Source organism: Gobius niger (genome assembly GCF_951799975.1).
Source record: "Gobius niger genome assembly, chromosome: 12".
NCBI lineage: Eukaryota > Metazoa > Chordata > Actinopteri > Gobiiformes > Gobiidae > Gobius > Gobius niger.
In genome coordinates, this window is record NC_136863.1 from 5,007,450 (window position 1) to 5,032,098 (window position 24,649).

Genomic DNA, 24,649 nt, shown 5'->3' on the forward strand with positions numbered 1-24,649 from the left:
CATATTCTGAATCTCAAATATGGTAAAGCAACAATTAAAGGAGAAATTATTACAAAAAAACAAACACATGATTGATGCTTATAAAGGTTTAAGAAATATCCATATATATTATCTGCTATAGGTCATGTGTGTCATGTGTGAACCTCATGAGCTTCTTCTGTAACATCTGTCCACATCAGTCCTGCTGCACCACGACTCAGAGGAACTGGGACAAACATGATTCTACAGCAGATACAAACGACAAGGGTTTGTTTTTGAGTCATGAATAATTAACTAATATTTTAATTATAAACAGGATTTTTCACACTTATTTTGAAGGAATACTTGAATTTCAATCTTTTATTGTTGCATCCAGCAGAAGTGTAATGTTCTCACGCAGAATCTCCATGACTTCCTTCTTCACTTCTCAGTCTGTGACTGAAGAGCAATGAGGCCTCAGCCTTTTTACTGGAAACAAAGAGCTCACTATTTAGCGTCATGTTACTGTCACTCACGGGGTCTGACCTACAGTGTAACTCTGAAGCCAATCAGATCACAGACTCAGAGTGGGCGGGGCTCAAATGTGACCAAACGCAAAGATCGGAGACAAAAAAATTTATTTCAGCGCTCTAACAGGTTAAAGGCGAGACCCTGCAGGTGAATAGGGAAACTTTTTACATTTAGAGACATCAATATGACCCCTATGCTATCTATGTCAGTAGATTACTAACATAAATATAGTTATACTGCATTAATCTCTGTAGATCTCTGTAAATATGAGGCGTTTTATGCCTAAAATGACCCATATTTATCATGTTGAAATCTGAATAATGGATTGGGCCTTGTTTAAATTTATGCAAAACTCAACATATCAGGTCAGGAATTAGATATGAAAAAATCAAGAACCTTCAAAATATATTTTTGAAGGCAGTCTGTATGTGGAGATATTGTTGCACCAATGTCAACTTACAATTTCTCAAATACATCGATAGAGAAACATTGAATCAGTGAAATCATTTTATTTTTTTAAAGCCAATAATGCCTCATTTGAAAGACCTACAAACTGATCATAACTTTTTTGTCGGTTCATGTGGGGGTTAAGAGGTTAAGAGACGATGCATTGATGCTCCTGTGAACATGAACATGAACTTGAACCGAGGACCTTCTGGCTGTGAGGACGTTTCATGTTTAATGAATACAAGACACAGTGAGAGCAGGTGTGAACTTTATACTTTGTTTTTTTTTATTAATCGTTTTGATAAAGGGACAAAATGGTCGTGAACAGGAGTATGCACAGACAGTGGTTTCCCCCAAAATAACAAGACCCCAATCTGAGCAGCTGCAAGGTCTGCTCGTCTTTACAAAGGAATATCGACGTCATAACAAAAATAGAAACTCAAAAATCAAGCTCCCCGCGGCTCCGTTCTCAACAGAGCACCGGGTCTTAATAATAATATTAATAATAATAATAATAATAGAATAAATAGCGTCTCCCATAGTAAAAGATAGAGTTCAAGTTACCACAGACAGCGGAGGAAAAGGCTGATTTACAAAAGAACAGGTTTAGACCCATCAGCACCGGGACATTTGGCAAAGAAACGACTGCATTCCGGCCTTTTTAATGTAAAAGTTTCTGATTTTTATCGTGAAATCACTGCATTGATCGGAGGATTCCGGGACTTCTCTGTGAGAGACATGAGCGCTTTACTGCTTTACTGCTTTACTGCATTCAGAGACAAGGAGGGGGGGCTGAGGCCAGACCGAAGCAAAGAAGCACCACTGGGCCCGGGACGTAATGACCGGACGCCAGATCAAGAATACGTGAGTAACTAAATTTGATAACCGCTACATGAACTAATGCATAGTTCATGATGAAATGTCATTTTATACTCACTACTGCCACCTCAGGTCTGACACGTAACTGCAGTCTCTATATTAAGCTTGTGCATGACGGCACTTCAGACCCGAATTACCAACGTTTTGGATTTTAGAGGCAGTTGTGGTGAACAGGTCTGAGCTCATTCTACACATTAGGACATGGCTGGAACATGTAGTGGGAGGAAAATACTGAATTTTAACATTTTTCAACTCTATACAGTCCCTTAAAAACCACACTGCGTGAAATAAAGCTTTTTTTTTTTTATGACAGATGTTTTCATCATTGAAAAACACCTCATAAATGTACAAACTAGTGCATTTGCTGTACCAGGAGTGGGTACGTCCCCAGCTCGTTTCCATGGAGATATCGAGTAAAGATTTAAAGAGATTTAAATCCATTATTTGATTACCCACTGCAGTAAAAGCATTTTCTTAGTTGAACTGGTCATTAGGAGCATGTTTTGAACTGACAACAGTATAGTCCAAAATGTTACGCAGTGTGCCTTTAAGGAAATAGATAATCATTGATAATCATGATGAATGTGTTTGTGCAGAAGATACAAACGGGGACAAAGACCAACTTTTTGATAAACTTAACAGTAGATACGGGCAAACGTTTTGACCCAGGGGCTGCATTGGGTTTTTCATGATCTGAATATTTTATATATATTATTGCTTTTATTTCTTTTCTCTTATTTTAGTCTGGGGGCGTGGTGTTAGTCTGAGGGGGCGTGGTGTTGTAGTGAACAGCTGTAAACGCGACACTTCTCTCTCGCTCTCTGGAGCGTGTTTGACAAAGCAGAGCGGCTTCACATGGAAAGATCAAAACAGTTCAGATTTTAACATTTCTCTGAGTTTTTAGATGGTTAAAATCCAGGGATGGCTGAGAAACATCCTGTTAAAGTCTTCAATCCAAGAACCAGGCTGTTTAAATGAAGAGATCGATAACACGCAGTGTTTCAAAACGTGTCAGCAATGCTGCTGTTTAACATTGACTTGAAATATTTAGGCATTTGCCTCTTCACATAACATTAGTGTCTGTGCAGAGAGGAAGGTGTTTCATAAAACACTAATTATCTCTGTTTCTAGACAAAAATCAGTGATTTTGATCAAAACTAGCCTCTGTTTAGCTTAGATTTCTCCGGAACCGAATTAAACTGTTTCCACCTACTGAGAGCTTAGAGTCTCCCCTTTCAAACGAGCCACAGCATGTGTCCATAGGTATAACACAGAATACGCTGTGGTGCTACAAATATCATTAAAAATGTGCAGCCTCAATGTGTTAACAAGCAACAACACAGCTGCAGTTATGCATATCAATGAAAACGGGTGTCTTTCCCCCATTTTAGGCAATGCGTACTGGACTTTATGTTCTTTTCCAGGCCAGATTGAAGGGCTAGACGGGCCGTATTTGGCACCCGGGCCTTAGTTCACCCCCCCTGACTCACAGCAATGACATTTGTAGCAGCATTTGTTGGTAATTGTTCTCTTTGCAGGTTTTCAGAAGGTTCCGTCCTTGTCCCTGTCTGTTTCTTCTGCACACAGAGTTCATCACGATGCAGGAAAAAGGAAACGGGAAAAGTGTGATTCATTTCTGTTCATGTTTTTAATCGCTTATGTAATCAATTCATCGTGATCAATCCAACAAAGTCCTTATAGGCAAAACAAACGAACGCGGCGCCCGGTGGTGCTTCTGGATCGGCCCTCGCTTCGCCCCGCCTCCTCCGCCGCAGAGGGAGGCGTGGCGGGGGGGTGGGGGGGTGTGCAGGGGGAGGAGGGGGGAGGAGGAAGGGGGGAGATCCCAGCCAAATAAAACCAAAACGAAGATAGATATGTACAACACAGAGCGGGGCAGGGACACGAGCGGCGGCCATCTTATGACTCCGCGTCTCCCCCCCCCCCCCCCCCCCCGGAGCTGCTGCTTTCACTCCTTCCCCCCCCCCAAAAAAAACAATATACAAACACTCCGCGCTATAAGATTATCCTGCCAAATTAAGAAAATAGAAGGTGGCAGCCCAGGTTTTTCACTACCGAGAGAAGAGCTCGGTGAGGAGCCTTTTCCGGAGAACAAGCAACAGTTCAAAATACAGGCTGATATAAAAGACTATGGCGCCTAATCTAAACAACACAGAATCAGATACGCGTCTACAGAAAAACATGTCAGGAGCCCACCAGTGCATTTCATATAGACTTATATTATATCATAAATAATCTTATTCTGTCCCCAATGCAAATACTTTGACCGGAAGAGGGTCAAGAACCAACGTAAAAAACAAAAAACAAAAAATGTATTACAAAAAAAAACATCACAGAATTGACTTTTTTTTTGTACATTTCGTGTCCTCTTTTGCGATGGGAGGGGAAAAACTCATAAACAGTTTGATGCCGATGATAAAATATAACATTTTCTTTGATACAAAAAAAAGGTTTGTACAAAACATATTTTCTTTAAACATGGAGATCCGGGAGTTCTTCCACAACACGGTAATGCCTGGAGTCGGACGTCGTAAAACGCATAGTAAAAACGTGTCTATGAGCTAAGTGCTGGAGTTTACTCGGAGACAGTTTGCAACCCAGTTTTATGCAGGAAAAAAAAGAAAGAAAGTTGAGAAGTAGCCGACTTCAGTAGCTGCTTGAGAGTAAAAGCTCAAAACAAAAACAAAACTCTAATAATGTAAAAATCCTAATGTTTCCAAAGAAAATAACATAAAAAAGTATGAAAAATCTATATATTTCTGAAGAAAAAGGGGGTACGAAACACAAACTGCATATATTTTAGGATTTTGTAACTTTAAAACAAGTAACCATTTTTTTTGTTACTCAAGTAAGAGTAAAATATACTTAATTACAATGTTGCTCAAGTAGAAGTAAAAAGTACTCAATGATATAACTACTCTATTACGTACAACCTCTTCATTTGTGCTAAGGTTTTGTGCCTTATTGGAATTTGTGTGTTTGCATTGAATTGTCAGCGAACTATCGATTTATTAAAACTGACATATCTCCATGGTAACACAGGACAGTCAGCGCCAAACTGAGGGAAACAATTTTCCACTGTTTTTAACCATTTTCTGGTGGATTATGAACTTATTTACCACACATAAATAAAGTCAAGTGTAACTCGGGCCCATTTGGATGTTTATTGACAGCTGATTGTTCAGTAGAAGTGAAAAAACGGCAGTCGTAGCTAGCGTTAGCATTAGCACGATGCTAACACGTAGCATCTTGTTTGCATTCTCCGTTTTTTATGTATTTATGGGCTGTTGAACCACTTTGCTCCTCTCCATGTCTTTGTATCTTTATTTAGTATAAAACTATATTCATAATTCAGCATTTATTAAAATACTTTTTGGAATAATTAGAGAAAGTTTATATTTTTCTCCAAATTGCTTCCCCCTTGACTGTTTTCAAACATGACGATTCCAGAGTTGCCGTCTGCGTCCACACTGGGGGACAACAGACCGCTCACCAGTCGGCAGAAACAGATTCATATCTCTTGTTCATATCTATCTACATCTATGTTTGAAATGACATCATTAAACCAAATACGTTTGTTCAGTGATGATGTCATCGCTCCACTTCCGGGTCCAACGGAGCTTTAGCCCTTTTCACTGTATTGGGATTGAGCTGATTTTAACCTCATGTAACTGACGACAACTAGTGATGCTTTTCTGACATTAATTATCAAATTATTTTTTTCCAAACACAATGAAGGCAAATGTATATATATGAAAATATCTTCATTTTGTCTGGAGAAATGGTGAGCCATATTATCCGAATCAGGTGTAAAACTGTTTTTGGCCTTGTATTTGTTGTTATTTCAGCAGGAGATTCAGATAAACTTGTGTTTTTTGCTGTGGACCCTTATTACTACTGGGTCCAAGTAGTAGTAAGATACTACTTGGACCCAGAAGTATCTTATTATTGCCCTTTTGTCCAGCAGAACCTCCACGCTCACTGAAAGAAGACTTCTTATATTGTTATGTACGACGTGTAAGCTAATCACCGATGCTAATCCTTTGTTAGCATGCTAGCCAAAACACTTAGTGATATTGCTATTTTTATGCTTTAAGATATACATTTTGCGCAGTCGCCAACTCTGAGGTTATGGTTATTCGTGTTGCCTTTCTGTGATGGTACGAAAGTGGGAACGGCAGCGCAGATGAGCAGGTAGTAGCTTTGTGATTTCGGGTTCAGTTTGATTATCCACCAGGTCCAGAACGATAGCACATGGAAAGTTACGACCAAATCCAGTTCGACTCCATCTTTTGACTTGACATAATTGGCCTATTTCACAAACCACCTCGTAAAACAACAGGTAAAAATGTAAGATGGCAACATTGTGTCGTTGGCCTGACATGTAGCTACAAACTGGGTTGCAAACTTCTATTGGCATTGATAAGGCTGGCAACACATTTCTTTCCATGTACAAGTGAAACGTTACAAACAAATCTCCCCCCCAAAAACATATTTCAAATTCCCAACCATTTTCATCATTGTAAACCTGGTCGTGTTTTTTTTAGAGACAGTGCACCTCGTGTCTGGGATTAGTAGCAAAAGCGCTAACGGAAGCTAACGTCGCTAAGTGCTTTGAAAACAAACCAAAAGAAAGAGCTGAAATTAGAGCGCGAGTTTGGAAACGTAAACATTTTGTGCCCTGCGTTTTTGTTTCTGCATAATATTCATTCACATTTGACCCTTTACAAGAACCACAGCGTTTTTTTATTCATCTGCATCGTCGATATCAACCCTGTTTGTGTTTTTTTTTTACATCATGATTGCCTGATCCCACAGAGCTTCCAGTTTAGTGGCTTTTGGTTCGTCCAACTCGCCCGCTGTTAACGTTGGCACCGCGGACAAAACATGAGAAAGAAGAGGAGTTTGTGGTGAAGGCTGATTGTTTTAGATCATTATCTTTCTGTCGAGGTTCATTCATTCAAATGAGCCACAATTTAGGCCTTAAAAGTCAATAAAGTTGAATTGAAACTGGCATTAAATACACATTTCTTGGATGTTAATGGATTTGCTCAACTATTTTTGCTTCGTAGTTTGGTAAAAAAATACAAAAGTTAAGGTTTAAACAGGGTGGCCAAATTTCTTTCACATTCCACATTCACATTCCAAGTTTCTTTCACTCTTAGAGTCTTGGGTTTGAGGTTTTGCCACAACAAATAGTGATTTTTATAAAGAAATAAGCTAAAATATAGTCTATTTTACTGTTTTTTTTCACTCACCTCAAGGCTTAAAGGGGCTAGATGCAAGTTAGCCGTTTTATACTCACTACTGCCTCCTCAGGTCACATGTGTAACTGCACCTTCTATATTAAGTTTGTGCATGACGGCAATTCGGACCTGAGTGACAGTGCAGGTCTGAGCTCATTCTACACAATAGAAAAAGCCGCTCAATTCCTTGGTTTAACCGTGGACCTGGCAACCTGGGGTCTAAAACACTTTCCGCTGCATTTAGGCTTAAATTACACATCAATTTCCTCTGTTCTATAGAGTGTTTACAATTTACAGCAATGAAATATGTGCATATTTTGCTTTTGCGGCATTACAAATACAGTTTTTCCTTCAATTGTCCAAAAATGGGAGGGTCTCAGTTTAGTCTGAATTCAACCTCAGTCTAGTCTCACTTAACTTCTGGTTTAGTTCTAGTTTTATTCCATGAATCACCACTTGAGAAGTGAATAGTTACTGGGTATTGGAGTTAGAAAGCATAAAAAAACCACATCCCTAAATGTTTTTACGGCGGTGCCAACACCAGCAGGGGGCAGTGCGTAACCGCTTTACGCCTCGACGAGCCGAAAGAAGAAGCAGCTTTGTCGTTTGTGCTAAAACGCTAAAACACATGGACACTTCCCGAGCCATGCGCGCTATCGCTCAAGTTCAAGATTGTACACGTTGATATTTAAAAAGAACCTCCTTAAAAGAAACCAAAGTACGTAGAGTTGGGGTTTTCACATTTCTGCCTGTACCGGGACCGCGGGTCGTGTCACAGAAGCCCGTCCGACACGGAGTAGGTAGATACATCGTTCATGAATTGTCAAAGTCTGTTGGAGCTTTGGGGCAAGAACCTTCAGAACACATTATTGGGCGGCTTCCTTTCTTTTTTTTTCATCCTCGTTTATACCAAGCATTACGGTAAAGTTCAGGTCAGTGTGGGCAAGGGTTTTCACGCTTTTCCAATGGGAGACATTTATAATATATTCTGTTTTCTACACCCAAACAATAAAGCTTTGAGAAGAAGGAAAATGCTTTTGATTTGACCGATCTAAGCATCATACTAGTATGGTATTGGGGAAAAAAAAAGGTTTAAGCTCTACTGGTATGGAAAAAATGAAAGTATCGAAAGCAGGAACCGGGGAAAACAAACAACATATATCTTTAGATCAAAGTTTTGATGCTGTTGGTCCAGGGGCAGCATTAAAGGAAGTGACTTGGGGTTATTTTACCTCAAATATATATATATATATATTTCTTTCAATTTTTTTCCCAGTTTTTCCCCTATTTATTCCCATTTAAAAAAAAAATCTTGTTTCCCAATTTCTAATACCGTTTTTCCCCAAGTTTTTCCCCATTTTTTACACAATTTTTCCATATTTTTTGCCCTATTTTCTCCCAATTTGAATGTCATTAAAAAGACACGGATTTAAACTGGTACTAACTCTAAGTTTCTTGGAAAAACAGGGGCATTTCTTGACTATTTTTACGCACTAGTTTGTCATAAATGCAAAGAAATACCACCCAAAGCACATGGGTTTAAAGTGACAGTCTGTAAGTTTGCAAAGTGATACGAGATAGCGTGAAATTTTAAAGAAAACCATCAAATTTTGCAACTTCTTAGTTTGCAAAATGAGGAGAGCAGGAAGTAAACGATCAAGCTCCTCCTCCTCCTCCTCCTGATTGGACCTGACAGGAAAAGCTCGTCTCATTGGTCGGCGCAGGAGGAGACTAGACTCCGATTAGTTGCTGAGATGCGTGAAGGAAGGACTTCACGATAAATAATATATATCTTATTACTTTACATCAAAATGCAAGACCAGGTGGTTGATTTTGCACATTTTGTAAAATTTGCAAAACATTCAGACTTCCAGACTGTCACTTTAAATTGTACACCATTTTTGTTTTATCAGAAAAGTTGCCCATTGTGTCCAAAATAGCCAAGGTATGATGTACAAAACATAGTATTAGGGCATTAAAATAGCATTGAAGCGCGTTTAATGTGACCCTGAATGAAAACGTTGAAATGTTGGCGATGTGTTTGAGCAAAGGTCGCACATATTTCCCATTGGAGGCGAGAATCCTTGACATACCGAGCTGAAATGTACCGTTCTCGGTTTAAACAAAGCGTTCCCCCCAAACAGATAAGATTATGTTGGATGTTTCAGAAATTCAAGGCACTCTTTCTCTCGTAATGATAGCATCGATATTAGCACGCCCTCGTCGTTCTTGCGTCTGTTTCAGAAATAAATCACTCGCTTAAGACTTTGAGCCGATGGGACTTTCATTTCTTTGACCCTGTTTTCGTGGAGAATCTTTCACAAAGACTTGGTTTTAAGTGCATCACAGGGCGTTCGGGGCGGATCTGTGTGATATGTGACGGGGGGGAGGGGCCACAGCGTGGACCCGCCTCCTCGCTTTCTCTCTTTTTTTCTTTTTTCACCCCCCCAAGAATCCAAATGGAAAATAAACCCAAAAGAAAAAAAAAAGAAAAAAAAAAGCTCAACAAGCAACACATTTACTCAACATCTAACCCACCGGGGACGTTACTCTTTTTTCGATTAGCAAAAAACGTACTATGCATGCGGACTAAGTCTTTAAAAATGGAGGAAGGAAACGGAAAGGAGGAAAAAGATATTACACGACATGTAAATTATTGCACGATAAAAAAAAAAAGGCTCGTCGTTTCGCGTGGATGCAGGAGTATTGCCCCCGATAAAGGTCATGCATCGATGAAATGGAGACGGGTGACGGGGGGGCCCTCTGATCGGGCCCCCCGAAAAGGAGTGCTCAGCTCAAGGGGCAAATCTACAAGGGACTGGTGTAGCTGCGAAGGGGGGGTGGGGGGGGGCACCGCAAGAAAACATACTCGGGTTGAAAACCACCGGAACTCTGGATATTCATGTGGACTCGGATTGTTATGGTTAAACCTGTGGACATTTGAGTTGTGTTTCTGACTAGTTTCAACAGGTTCTTCTCTAAATGTTCTTCTTCTTTTTGACCATATTTTTTGCATTATGTGATGGATTCATGGCACAAAACCCGTTCAGCTGCATGCTTGGTTGAAAATTCCAGACATCTTTTGTCCATTTTACACATTTTTCTTCCAAAAGTTGCACCATTTGTCAAATTTTACGTAGAAATATCCAAATTTTACTACATTCCTTTGCTCCTTTGCCCCCTTGCTCTTTGGAACAAGTGAATTTCTCCATTGTAAGATCAATAAAGGAATTATCTGATCTTCTCAATGCAATGACTTGTAGCATTTCTGCCATGAAAGATTTTGTATTTGGGAATTAAAATCGAATTGAATGTGTTAAAGGTGACTTGCTCCCTCTGTAATTAATCTGTTGTCGTTTCTCTCTGAAAGCCAAATGGCACAAGACCTTGCCATATCACAGCAGCAGAACAGGAAACAATGGTTAATGGATATATTTTTCCCATTTCTAGTTGATTTTGCTATCACTATCCCTTTTTTCACATTGGCATTGATCGTGAAAAGCGATGGATTCCCTGGTCTGTTTTTATATCGGCAAATTCCTACACCGGCAGATTATCTTGTTCCAACTTCCACTCCTTTTACCTTTTTTTTTTGGTTTGTTAGGGGCCAAACGAGTCGTAGGTTCTGCCTTGAGAGAGAATTTATCTTTATGGTTGGAAGGCAGATGAGTGAAGTTCTCCCTTTAAGAAATGAGTTAATGTTTTATAAAGGATTACTTTGCATTCTTATAAGTAGGGCTGTCACGATAATTACTCTATCGACTTATCGTTCAATAAATAACACATAAACGATATGTTTTTGTACAGACGTTTTCACCGTCTGTACATTTATTAGGACAGATTGTGACAGGCCTACTTATAAGTATATTTTCTACCAATTACTCTGCTCATTCTTTACTGATCCTTATTGTTAATGGTCTTCTATTGCTGTTAATAAGTTTGTAAGTTTACCATTATCGAGCTGCTGTGACAACGCAATTCCTCTTGTGGATCTACAGTAGTTTGTCTAAGTTTCCTTTGACGATGCACATTTTAGGTGCAGGAGTGAAATATGAGGTCTGGAAATTGCAACCATTGAAATAGCCGTAAAACCGATTGCAAATTGAAACCCGTCAGAAATATGTCAGACAATAACTACAAGTCTAAGCTTTTTAAATCAACATGAATATTCCGAGTTCTAGTCCTTTCCCACCCATGAACATATCTTTGCAGTGAAATTGTCTCAAGTTTTTTTTTTTTTTCTTTTCAACACAGTTCGGTTTCTATTCCGACTTGATCTCGGTGCTGAGCGGCCGATCGCTGTGCCACTTCTTCATGTGTTTCTCCAAGGTGCTGTAGACGCTGAAGGGCATCTGGCATATCTCGCACTTGTACACGTCCTTGCCGAGCTGCCCGTGCGTCTTCATGTGCCGCGTGAGCTTGGAGCTCTGGGCGCACGCGTAGTTGCACAGCTCGCACTTGTAGGGCCGCTCGCCCGTGTGGCTGCGGCGGTGCACAGTCAGGTTGCTGCAGTTTTTGAACACCTTGCCGCAGTACTCGCAAGTGTCGCTCCGCCGCCCGTCCTTGGAGCCGGGCCGCCCGTGACCCCCCAGGTGCGGCGTGCTCCCCCCGCTCCCGGTACCGCTCCGGCCCGACAACCCCCCGTCCAGTTCCCCCGGCGGCGTGGAGAAACGCAGGCTGCCGTTTTCCGAAGAGTGCTCGGACGAAGAAGCGAAAGGCGATTGTCTAGAGTCCCCGAAACTTAAAAAAGGGTCTTTGACCTGTCGGGAAGCGGCGTAACCGGCCAGCCACTGCGAGTAGACGTTTTCCGTGTTGGGGATCGTCGGCGTGGGCAAGTCGAACTCTTTCTCCATTTTGATGCGTTTGGTGAACGGGCTGAGCGGGCTGGGGCTCCCCAAAAGCAGCTTCTTCGACAGGCCGATGGAAGCGGATTCGCTCGGGGACGCGCCTCTCCCGTTCACCGTCGGATTCTCCTCCCCGCGGTCGTTCTCCAACGCGGCCTCGCCGTCGCACAGGTCTCTGTTGAGGTGGTGATGGTCGCGGTTCAGGTGGTGGTGGTGGTGCAGGTGGTTCTCCTGGGCTAATGCGTTGCGCTTGTGCGCGCTCAAGGCTTCGCTGAAGTGCTGCATGCTGGCCGCGAGCCCCATCCCCTGCATGACCTCGGGCAGCGACCTCGGGATAACGGCCGAGTCTTCCAAGCGACTGCCGATGCCGCCGACGTTGTTCTCGTGCGGCCGCCCGTCGAGATTCAAGCTGAAGTGGAAGCTGTTGTTGCGTCTCTCCGCGCGGTCGCCGTTCTGCGCCGCCACCTCCATTTCCTCCTCCTCCTCCTCCTCTTCTTCTTCTTCCTCCTCTTCCTCTTCTTCCTCCTCCTCCTCTTCCTCCTCCTCCTCCTCGCCGTTCTCCCGAAGCAGCCGGTTGTTCTCCTTCTTCAGCTTGGCCACCACGGACTTCAGGGCGTTGCTGGCCATGTGCTCGCTGGTCCCCGGCTCGGGCGAGGACGCGTTCGAGAGCCCGTCTTCCGACTTGCCGGCGCTGGGGGACGACGACGACTTGTGCATGTGCGTTTTCATGTGGCGCTTCAGCTTGCTCGCTTGCGTGCAGGCGTGGTCGCACAGGTGACACTTGTACGGCTTCTCCCCCGTGTGGCTCCGCCGGTGCACGATGAGATTGCTTTGGAATTTGAACGACTTCCCGCAGAACTCGCAGCACTTCGTCTTCAGGTTGTTGCTGCTGGCGGAGTTGCTCGCGCCGGACGACGGCACGGGAGTCGTCGGGGTGGTTTGCGACCCCACCGGTGATTGCATCGCGTTCGGGATGGGCGGCGGGGTTGCGAGATAGGGCAGCTTGCTCGCTCCCTGGCCGTTCGCCCCGTTGCCTCCCGTTTGGAAAGGCTGGAGCAGGCGCTGCATCGGGCTCGGGCGGCTGGGCGAGAGCGGAGGAGAGGACCCTGAGGCGTTGTTGCCCGCCAGCTCGCGCAGCCGTCGGGAGAAGTCCATGGACGGAGGAGGGTCCAGGGGCATGGGGGGATTGAGGCGCAGCACCCTGTCGAAGGCACTCGGGTGGTGGGCAGCCAGCGCCAGCTCCTCCGGGCTCAGGTGATGCGGCTCCAGGTGGTTTCGCGGGGGCGGGCTGAAGAGGGGCGGCGTGGGGGGGAAACGCTGATGGTGTCCAGTCGTCGTGCCGCCTGCGCCCCCTATCGTCCCGACGCTGTCCCTGCCGCCGGAGCCCGAGCCGGGGATCCGCAGCAGGTTGAAGGGGCTGGCGTCCGGGGGCAGGTGCAGTCCGTGGAGGGGCGGTTGGGACGGGCAGTCGGCTCCTCCGCCCAGGGAAGGAGGGCCCCCCATGCGCGGCGTGAGCGGGCTGCCGTGCTCCGAGTCCAGGTAGATGCGGAAGCCGTGGCTGTTCTGGGCGTGCTGCAGCAGGAACCAGGCGCTGCCGTACGGCTGTTTACAGGTGGTGCAGGTGTAGGTGGTCGGCTCCTCTTTGCCTGAAACACACAGAGGAAGAAATCTGGTCAGAGTTTGGCTTTCTTTTAATCAGATGAAATGGAGCAGGTCAGACCACTAGAGAAACAAGGACACTGAACGGGCTGGGTGATATTGTTCAAAGATAAATCATCCAATCCAGCAACATTTACCACAAAATGGTTTCAATTTGATTTTTGAAAGTCCAAACATGACCTGTTACTGCTAAGGGAGGCTGCACACCGGTCTTAAAAAGCACCATAGTTTAGATGGAGTGTAGGGGCCTATGTAAGTCTAACTGTTTTTGTAAAAGAAATCTATAAAGTAAAATCTGCATGTTGAGGGAGGTTCTGTCCACACATTTCTCATAGTGATCTTGTGTCTCAAAGATAGATAGATAGATAGATAGATAGATAGATAGATAGATAGATAGATAGATAGATAGATAGATAGATAGATAGATAGATAGATAGATAGATAGATAGATAGATAGATAGATAGATAGATCTATGAGTGGTGGTGATGGTCTGAGTTTATGAGTGCGAAAAGGAGAACAAAACATATGTCAAAACATAGTATCTTTAAAGAGACTAGATGCAAGTTGGTCATTTTATGCTCACTACTGCCACCTCAGGTCACACTAGGACATGGCTGTAGCATGTAGGGGGAGGAAAATACTTAGTTTTAACATTTTTAAACTCGGTATGATCCCTTTAAGGCTGAAGGGCGGTGTCATTGTTTTTGCGGACGACAAGAAACAATACTGTGCCTGTAGTCAGCCATGTACTATGTCAATAAGAACAGTGATAAAACAGTTCCTTGCGGAGAACCTGTTCTTGTCAAGATCATTTCAGAACTTTTGTCACCAAGTCTCACAAACTGAGGCCGATTTAAACGATCGTCTAAAGCCCAGGCGATAGTGGTGCTGCGCAACTTAAAACTCAATAACTTATTTGCTAAACGATGTGATTGTATAGTATTAAAAGCATGAAAAATCAAAAAAGCATGATTCGAACAGAACTGCCAGTCTTATTAGATTCTGTGAAGCATATAAAGCAGATACAATCTACATCTTCTTCTACAAATTGATCATAAATGTCAGTATAGAGTTGAAACATACTTTCAAACTCATCCCTGTGAAGAATTGGGACATCACCAATGCACCAGGAAAGTTTCAAACGATTTAAAATGCACACGCTCCCTCTTTCATTGTCTGCAAATGTGAAGACGTCCAGAAAATCCCACCTTCGTTCACCGCTGTCGGAGAAGACATTGAACTTTGTGCCTGTTTTTGTTCCGTGCGGATCGGCCCAGCCATTACAGAGATATTAACCCGTGAACAAGGACAAGGACATCTGCTTCTCGACACCTCAAAGGCAAATTCTACCACAGAGTTCAGGCCTGTTTTGATATCGAACTGCGTGCTCTTTAGAAAGTTTTGACGCCACGTGAACGCAACACAGACCGCGAGATGAAACACGCTCTCTGTAATGCGGGCTGCCGAGCAAACAGAAGGCCTTTGACGGTAATAATTCCACAAATATTTGCGCTGCATTCCAGATTAATATCATTTTTATGTTGGGTCCATATCTCACCGCGGGCTACGATAGAGCAACACAGGCGGCGCATTCAGGGAGACGAGAGGGCGATGGAGGGATGAAATTACCAACAACTAAATGCGGAAAATACAACCTCTCACCCCCAGTTTTAAATTCTACCCTTTTTTTTGTGTTTTTTTTTGGAGAGTGAGAAGAATGATTAAATTTACGATGAACTCCTTGGAATCCAGTCAAACAGAAACACGCTTTTAATGGAAGTCATTGATGCAAAAATCCATGAAATCACCATTAAAATGTGGAATGGACGGGTGGCTTGACTGAAGTGTGGAAGTCATTACGGAAACAGAGAAATACAAGTGTTTGGGGATAAATATGCTCAGGTTCAGACGCTGCCAGGCGCCGATTTTGGAGCGTTTATTCAACCTGCGAGACAGCTGGTATGACTACAAAGTGAATCGAGAAATACGTGCTTGAGTAGCCAGTGTAAGAGACAAAGTTTTCTCTGCTCTTGTTCAGACTTTGTAGGCTTTAGTCGATAGTAAAGCACAGTAGGGGAGACATTTAACTAACTGTTTGGGGTCGGATCAATCGTATTTCCCCCGATTTCTCAGAACTCCCGAACTGGAACCTTTCTATTTGCGTGTTTCTGGTATGCCCATATATCTGACGCACATCCCACAACAGCAATGGCTAGACGCTCTACTGCTGTGTGCAGGTTGTGCAAAAAAGAGTTCTCCTTCCACTGTAGTTACTCAAGTCTGAAATACCATCTCAATGCAAAACATGTTGAACAAACACAGAGACGTCCTGGATGCTAATGTTTAACCTCAAACAAACGCTCCAGCCACGCCCACTCTGAGCCACAATAACCCTAACCCTTGTCAGTATAAGAAATGACACTTTGATTTTGTTTACAGCAAATGTTTTATCTTTGCAGTAGGACGACTGGGGGCCCAAGCAGCATAGAACTTCGTTTGTGATGTGACGTTCACGACCGAGCAGCTCTTCAAGGTGAATGGATCTCAATTGTGAAAAGAGCCAGATCTTTTTTTCAGCCAATTTTACCCCAAGTGCCCCTGAACAAACACAAAAATCAGCCCAACAACAGAGCAGGCGACACGAGGGAAAGCTTTTTGCACTGAAGTCAAAGCTAGTATTTGGCTTTGACTTTGACTTAAAGGGGGGGTATTATGCAAAATCGATAATGTTGTTATGTCATTCCCTCATTAAAAACATGCCTGAAGTGTTGCCTTGGCACATTCACGTATTTTTGAGAAATCTGATGGCGGCCATTTTAGGGATAGGTTTGCCTGAGTCCTCCTAGGAACGCCCCCACCTCCTGGAGACGCCTCCGAGCTTTCGTCACCAGCCGAGCAACCAACCACTGCTCCTCAGCAGAACCCCCTCCCCACTGATGCCACAGACAGCGTGTGGAGGGGGCGTGTCGGAAAGAGTCAGAGGTTCTTAAAGAGACAGAGGCCTATTTCAAGACATTCACTACAGCCATTATGAGAGAGCAACTTTATACAAGGCAGTTATTCTAATTTACTGCATTTACAGACCAACAGAAGGTTTGGTCATCATTGGTCAGCTATGTGATTGAAAAAAGCATAATACCCCCTCTTTAACATTTCATTTCACAGCTCTCACTTGCGGAATAAATATCGGGATATATATTGTATATCGATATTCAACCTAAATATATCGGGATATAACTTTTGGTCCATATCGCCCAGCCCTAGTATCAGTATATCAGTATCAATATCAAAATCAGTCCATAAATCTGGATCACTAAACTTCGGGTCCTCAAGTTGATTTTCAGAAATATCATTAAACACATCAGAGATTAAAGGCATGTTACAAAACACTAACAATGGGGGACATACAATCAAATCCTTTTAGGTCATATATTACTGGGGTTTGGAGAAAGTAGTGCTTTACTTTGGGCGTTCGGGAGATTCAGTCTCTGTTTTTTTTGACAAGGAAGAAAATTGGCCTCTCTGTGGTCTCTCTAATGGGCATTTCATCACGTAAATCGGAGCATGAGGGGAGAAGAAGAGATACAGTATCGGTCCAAAGTTTGGAAACACTTCGATAATGTGTAGCTTTCTTTTATTTCAAGACTATTTGCATTGTAGAGTCATTGTAGAGTGAAGAAGGAGAGTTAGGAAGCCCTAGGACTGGGGTCTGCAACCTTCAACATCACAAGACCCACTTTGATGATGAATGAATGAATTAAAGGAACCAATTTGATGAAAAATAGTTTCATGAGAAGAAAATATAGGGGAATTTCTGCCTTCAATATCACAAAAAAAACCTCAAAGCTCTAGCCCTGCACTACAGGAGCATGTCAAATACAAACACGGTGAAGCTCACAGTGGCCTGTTCTTCAAATTATGACAATTTCTTCCCTAAAGAAGAAAAAAAACCCGCACTGAAATAAAAGCCGGCGAAGTGGCTTGAAACAAAGTTGTGAATCCCGGAGATGCAGAAAGTCCAGCCCCCAGATGAAGACAGACTCGCTGCAGTAAAATGTCACATGCCTGAGCAGCCTCGGTCTCTGCGCAGTGACAGCAGCGGACAGTGTGGTTCACAGCGGGGCGTCCCACACACAGACAGCGCTGCGTCAATACTGCCCCCCCCCCCCCCCCCCCCCACACACACACACACACACACACACACACACACACACATCTGCAGGCGGGGACAGTATCGACGTCTCCCTCGCTCTTCCATGCGAGCGGCTCCATCGCATTGTTGTTTTTGTTAATTCTGCCATAAAAAGGAAAAAAAAATAAAAAAAACAGGCCAAGAATCATCGCGGCTTCTGTTCAAACAAAGGCGCTATTTCAGTCGGGTCTGAGCAGGTACAAAGCGGCGGCCACGAGTCGAACAAAGGCTTTCGAAAACACTGAAATAATGTTTTCGCGACACAACAGTGAGACGGCGCCGCCCGCTGCGTTAAACACTGATGAGAATGTGAAAAAGTTTGATAGACGCTTCGTGAGATTAGGAAAAAAAATGAGATTCTGGCATGAAGAACATTGGAAAGGCCTGGATTGAGAACAAATGGAAACCTGAACAATGATTTTTTTTTTAAAAAGAGTCACTTCAGATGCCACAAGAAGCACAAGTTCTTCATAAGAAAAGTGGGAACATGTGTATTTTATATTGTTCGATTGTGACCCCAAACTTTCCCAAAACATTTATGAGACACCTCATAAGAATAACTTTTTACATTTGAGGGAGCAAAGACGGGGGAAACTTGAGTCAAAAACGAGTTCCCGACTACTTCCCCTGACTGTGGATCAGCTGTTTCGTTTATTCATCTTTTCATGTGAGGGTTTTTGTTAACACATTGAGTGCCAACAATCCAGACCATTTTGTCATATTTGTAGCACCACAGCTTATTCTATGTTATAGCTATGGACACATGCTGTGGCTCATTTGAAAGGTGAGACTCTAATCTTTCCGTAGGTGAAAGCAGTTTAATTCTACGTGCCTCGATTCCAGAGAAATCCAAAGATAAACAGAGACTAGTTTGGATCAAAATCACAGATTTTTTTTTCTAGAAACGGAGATAACGGGGGTTTTATGAAACTCTCTCCTTTCTGATTAACTAACGTTTTGTGAAGAGGAAAATGCCCAAATGTATTTGTTTCAAGTCAATTTTCAACGACAACATTGTTGACACGTTTTGAAACACGCGTGTTATCGATCGCGTGTGCATTTAAACAGCCTGGCTCTGGGATTGAAGACTTTAACAGGATGTTTTCCATTTTTGGCGCTCAATGTGAAACGCTGCTATTTTTTTAGTTTAGTGCGAGCGGACGTCTTCCTCTGAGTAACAAAACTGAGAGTTAAATGCCAGATATCAATGCTAGCAAAAAGTACATTTACATGATATTTTGTAGCTTGTTACTTGCCGTCAGGACAACAGCAAATGTGATGTAAGTTGTGTTTCACTCACACAGATCTTCCATATATTGTCAGAAACCTGAAGGTCTTTCTCTCACCGGCAGATCGGCCGTAAACCCTCCAGTCACTTAAAGATTTGGACATGCATTATTGAACAGACTGAACAGGCTGGTCAGGAGGGCCAGCTCCGTCCTGGGCTGCCCCCTGGACTCTGTGGAGGAGCTGAGGGACAGGAGCTCACCTCCATCATGGCCAACACCTCCCACCCACTGTAGGGACTGTAGAGGAGCTGAGCAGCTCTTTCAGTGGGAGACTGGGGCACCCTCAGTGCAAGAAGGAGCAGGTCCTTCATTCACACTGCTGTCAGACTGAACAAGACTGTAAAGTAACATGTGCAATAACCTCTATGCAAAACTATGTGCAATAAAACATATTTTTGCTTTTACTTACTGATACCTCTTTTTTTACTATTTAACTGTTTGCACATTTCCTGTCTGTTTTGCACACCCTGAGTGATCTTACTGAATGCCCAATGTGACAAGTTAATTTCTCCTTGTGAGATCAGTAAAGGATTATCTTATCTTATCTCTTATCTTATTGCTAACAATGACTCCAACGCTAAACTGGCAGATAACGGGTTAAAGTTCACAAACTTAGCTTTTGAGACGCTAACAGCACATTTAAACGATTCACTGAGCTAAACCCAAATCCGTGATCAAAGAAAATCCACACTTTGAAAGCTCATGAACACAAACAAACTGGGGACAATGATGATGAACGAGTCCACGTGAACGCAGCATCAAAGTGGGCAGAAACTGACTGGGTAGAAGGTCCCGGGTTCGATTCCCACCCGGACGAGGCCTTTCTGTGTGGAGTTTGCATGTTCTCCTAATATCTGCGTAGGTTTTCTCTACCACTAAAAACATGTACAATAGGCCAGGATGAAAGAGAGCGTGTTTGAGAGTGCGAGTGTGGGGGAACGGATGGAAATGAGCCCATGGCTACAATCCAACGTGGTGTGTTTACATGCATGAGTGCCATGTACATCTAAATCTATCTAAAAGTTTGAAATCACAAAATTAAACCAAACAGACTTTTTTTGTCCAGCATCAATCTGTTCACTGAAAGTTTCAGACATTTACACAACATCTTTCAGAAGACTTTTTTTTTATTTTGCACTGAGTTAGATCTGTAATCAAAGTGAATCCCCAAACTACAGTCACTGTATTAATCCTTCCTCACAGGTGAAGAACCTGAGTGTGATTTTTGACTCTGAGCTGACTTTTATTCCACACATTAAGAATATCACAAAGATAGGATTTTACCATCTAAAGAACATAGCCAGAGTCCGCCCCATTCTCTCTCGGGCCAACACGGAGACGCTAATGCTTTCCCAAAAAGAGGATCTCAGGTTTACATCTTTTACAAACTTCAGCAGCTCGTGTCCTGACGAAGACCAGGAGGCGGGACCACATTACACCGGTTTTAGAATCGCTGCATTGGCTCCCGTGTGTTTCAGGATCAGCTTTAAAGTTCTTTTAATGGTTTTTAAATGTCTTAATGGTCTTGGTCATTCTTATCTTTCAGAACTGCTTTTACCTTACGAACCTTCGCGGCCTCTTCGCTCCTCCTCAGGGGTCTCCTAGTTATTCCTAAAGTCAGCAAAAAGACTCAATATTACGGCCCTCGTCTCTGGAACCACCTGAGGAGGAGCCCAGGGCTGCAGAGAACGAAAATGTTTTTAAGAGCAGCTCAAGATCCACCTTTTTAGCTTAGCTTTTAACTGACATCTATTTATTTAATCCTAATATATAATATATATGTGAGGGTGTGCCAGGCGTATTGTTTTAAATGTTGTAGTCTGTAAAGCACTTTGTACGGAAAGCGCTTTTTAAATAAAGTTTGATCGATTGAATCATTATTTATATTTGTGTGCTGCTCATTCCTGTCGTCTCTGTAAAACAGTGAGAAAGGCCGGATGAGACGAGCCACTGTGAGTTTGCCGTTTTTTTCCCATGATCCAAACGTGCGCGTGAGCGTGCACGTGGGCGAGCGTGCACGTACGAGCGAGCGTGCACGCAGAGTGTGTGTTTCCCAAAGAGCAGAACGCCTGTCCTGTAATCTGCCTGTGGTCGGGTTAAGTGCGGCCTCCTGTTTTAAAGGGACACTGTTTTCTCTCCCCCTCTCTCTCTCCCTTCCACGAGCAGCTCCGCCCTTTAACTCTGATCGTAATGAAAGTTTTAGGGCCCTCTCTGAAGCACTGGGGACACTTTACGAGACACGGCGTCCGCTGTGAGGCTCGGAGCGCGGCTGAGGCTTTGGTCAGCGTGAGCTCAAATAAAAGATTCAACGTTCAGCCCAGACTTTCTCCGACGCTTTGAAGAACGAGGGACAGAAACGGAGCGTTCCAGCGGACTTTCCTTATCAGACCAGATCATCACGTCTTGTTATGTGTTTTACTGTGTTACTTTTGGTATTGCAGACAATCTAAAGGGTTAATTACAGATATGAAGCGATCGCCTTCAGATTTGATCCCCGCTGAATCCCATTTGGAAAGATGAGGGCTGTAGATCTAGGTATAAGTCAGAAACACGAGAGGTGGGTAGAAGAGCTCAAATAAGATTAAAAAAGTACCTGAGAAAAGGCTACTTCTGTGGGTGCTGAGCAAAAGTCTGAGTCCCGATTCAGCCGTGACATAAATGATGAAAAACAGAACATGAAATGATGTGAAAATCTTATAAGAAGAAGAAGAAAAAAGTCCATGAAACACAAACCGCATCTATTTTCTGTGTCGACATGAAGCTTTTGCCGCTCAGGAAGGAGCACGTAAACGCTACAATGCACTTAACCTCGACTAAAAGTGTCAAAATAGCGACAAAAAACAGGCGACAAAAACCCACTTTATTGTCGCATCGAAACAGGCGACAGTGAAGTCATAAAAACGAGCAAAAAGATGACAAAATAGGCGACAAAAACGCAGCAAAAAAATCGACACAAACGTGATTTTGAAAGCACCAAAAACATGACGACAACGTAAGGAAAAATCATAGATCAGTCCTGTAGGTCTCAGCTTTCAAATGAGGCGTCACACCTGTAGGTTCCAGTCGAGAAGCTTTTAGATTCGGGTAAAACCGAACCGGAGAAAATGCACTCAGTTAAGGCGGGGGTTAAGAGGTTAAAGGGAGGCGTTTGACATTAAGTGAGGGGCGTAGGGAAAGCAAGAAAGACCACACACCAACTTTAACTATAATAATAATAATAATAATAATAATAATGATAATAATAATAATAATAATAATAATAATAATAATAATAATAATAATAATAATAATAATAATAATAATAATGATAATCGGGCAGAGCAAGGGCGCTATGGCCACATGTTGCACACACACACACACACACACATGTTTCTATCTTAGTGAGGACACTCATAGCCCTTTTCCACCAGGCTGGTGCCGGTGCTGGTTCTGGGCCAGTTCCAGTTTCAGAACCGGTTCTTTCGTTTTCCACTGAAAAAACGTTGGCTCTTGGTTCCAAAATCTGGTGCCGGTTGGGAACCAATTAAAAGCTGGACCAAGAAACGAGCACCAGTGATGTCAGCGGCTGGGGGCGTGGCTCTCTCCTCCAACAAACAATCAATATTAGTTAGTTTGTGCTTAGAACTTCCTGGAGGAGCCAAAACAGTCTGTGGAGGAAACTGTTGTTTTGCTTCATGCTCTTTAGCTAAAACAAGAGTTAGAAAGAAGAAATCAAAATGTTAACGGCTGCTGTGACAGAAACATAAACTTATTTTTCTGTATTTTATAACCAGAAGTGGCTGTAGTAAGATGTTACTATCCATTTTTGATGTTGACTTCCCAAAGCGTTGCTATGACAATAGGCACAGCTCTCATTTTGGTAGAAAACCAAGTCACCAAGGAACCAACCCGGCACCAGAACCAGCTCTGAACCAGCCCAGAACCAACACCTTGGTGGAAAAGTCCTATCATAGACATAATGTATTACCCAGACCTTAACCCTGAACCCTAAGCCCCTCCCCCTAACCTTAACCCTAACCCTAAAACCACATCTTGACCCTAAAACAGTCCTTCAAATAAATGAGGACCACCCAACATGTCCTCACGGGTCCTCACAATGTCGTAATTACAACACACACACCCACGCACACAAGTTTGTATCTCTATATACGTTAAGTGCAATTACTCTGTCACTGTTCCACATAACCAGGAAGTGCTCTTATTTCTTGACTTTCTAGTATTGTTTACCCCTCCTCCGCAGAGCAACGAGAGGCAAAAGCACTGACAAACCTTTGCTACTGCAAAACCACACGGTGCAGCGGTTCCTGATCCTATAATGCCTGACAGTGTCTCTCTTGAAGAAAAAATGTGAGTTATTTTGTGTTTCGGAGACTTATCACAGAGCATTCTCGACACATGATATCAGCAGCGCCTTCAAGAGTTCTGTCAAAGATGTAGAAAGTATTTTTGTTTCATGAAAATCCCAAATCTCCCACCTCTCCTCACCCTTCTCTCCTCTCCATACCCTCCTCTCCAACCTCTCCCTTCTCTTCTCTCCTCACCCTTCTCTCCTCTCCCTCCTCTCCCCACCCTCCTCTCCTCTCCACCTCTCCTCTCCCCTCTCTCCTCTCCTCTCCACCTCTCCTCTCCCCTCTCTCCCTCCTCTCCTCTCCCTCCTCTTCTCTCCTCTCCCTCCTCTCCTCTCCCCTCTCCTCTCTCCTCTCTCCTCTCCCCTCTCCTTCCTCTTCTCTCCTCTCCCTTCTCTTCTCTCCCACCTCTCTCCCTCCTCTCCCCACCCTCCTCTCCTCTCCACCTCTCCTCTCCCCTCTCTCCCTCCTCTCCTCTCCCTCCTCTTCTCTCCACCTCTCCTCACCCCTCTCCCCCTCCTCTCTCCTCTCCCTCCTCTCCTCTCTCCTCTCTCCTCTCCCCTCTCCTTCCTCTTCTCTCCTCTCCCTCCTCTCCTCTCCCTCCTCTCCTCTCCGTCCTCTCCTCTCCTCTCCTCTCTCCTCACCCTTCTCTCCTCTCCCTCCTCTCCCCACCCTCCTCTCCTCTCCACCTCTCCTCTCCCCTCTCTCCCTCCTCTCCTCTCCCTCCTCTTCTCTCCACCTCTCCTCACCCCTCTCCCCCTCCTCTCTCCTCTCCCTCCTCTCCTCTCTCCTCTCTCCTCTCCCCTCTCCTTCCTCTTCTCTCCTCTCCCTTCTCTTCTCTCCCTCCTCTCTCCTCTCCCTCCTCTCCTCTCTCCTCTCCCCTCTCCTCTCTCCTCTCCCCTCTCCTTCCTCTCCTCTCCCCTCTCTCCTCTCCCTCCTCTTCTCTCCTCTCCCTCCTCTCGTTCACGTCATATTCACCGAGCTTTCGACACGGTCAGGAGATCCCGGCCCTGAGCCTGAGGTTTCCCAAAGGCTGTGAACATAAGGTGGAATATTCATCCATGGGAGGGTTTTCCAAAGCGAAAACGCAATCGAACAACGGTCACAGCATCATGTACGCGGGAGGTTTTAATCGTCTGGGTTGTCTTTTTGTCCTCGGCGTGTCTCCGTCCCTCAGGTGGACGCTCTCAGCTCGTTATCGCCGGATCGATGCAGGACATATTTAACGGGGATTTATGA

At 43.8% G+C, this 24,649-nt stretch overlaps 1 protein-coding gene across 2 annotated transcripts in view; it reads right to left on the reverse strand.

Moving 5' to 3' along the window:
- Positions 1–11,191: 11,191 nt before the first annotated feature.
- Positions 11,192–24,649, reverse strand: part of LOC306970970 (B-cell lymphoma/leukemia 11A-like) — a 62,942-nt gene continuing 49,484 nt past the window's right edge. For both annotated transcript variants that reach the window (XM_079567082.1, XM_079567081.1), the window contains one exon: positions 11,192–13,569. In XM_079567082.1, coding sequence (XP_079423208.1) covers positions 11,342–13,569 — 2,228 coding nt within the window. In that variant the 3' untranslated portion in view covers positions 11,192–11,341. The remainder of the gene's footprint in view (positions 13,570–24,649) is intronic.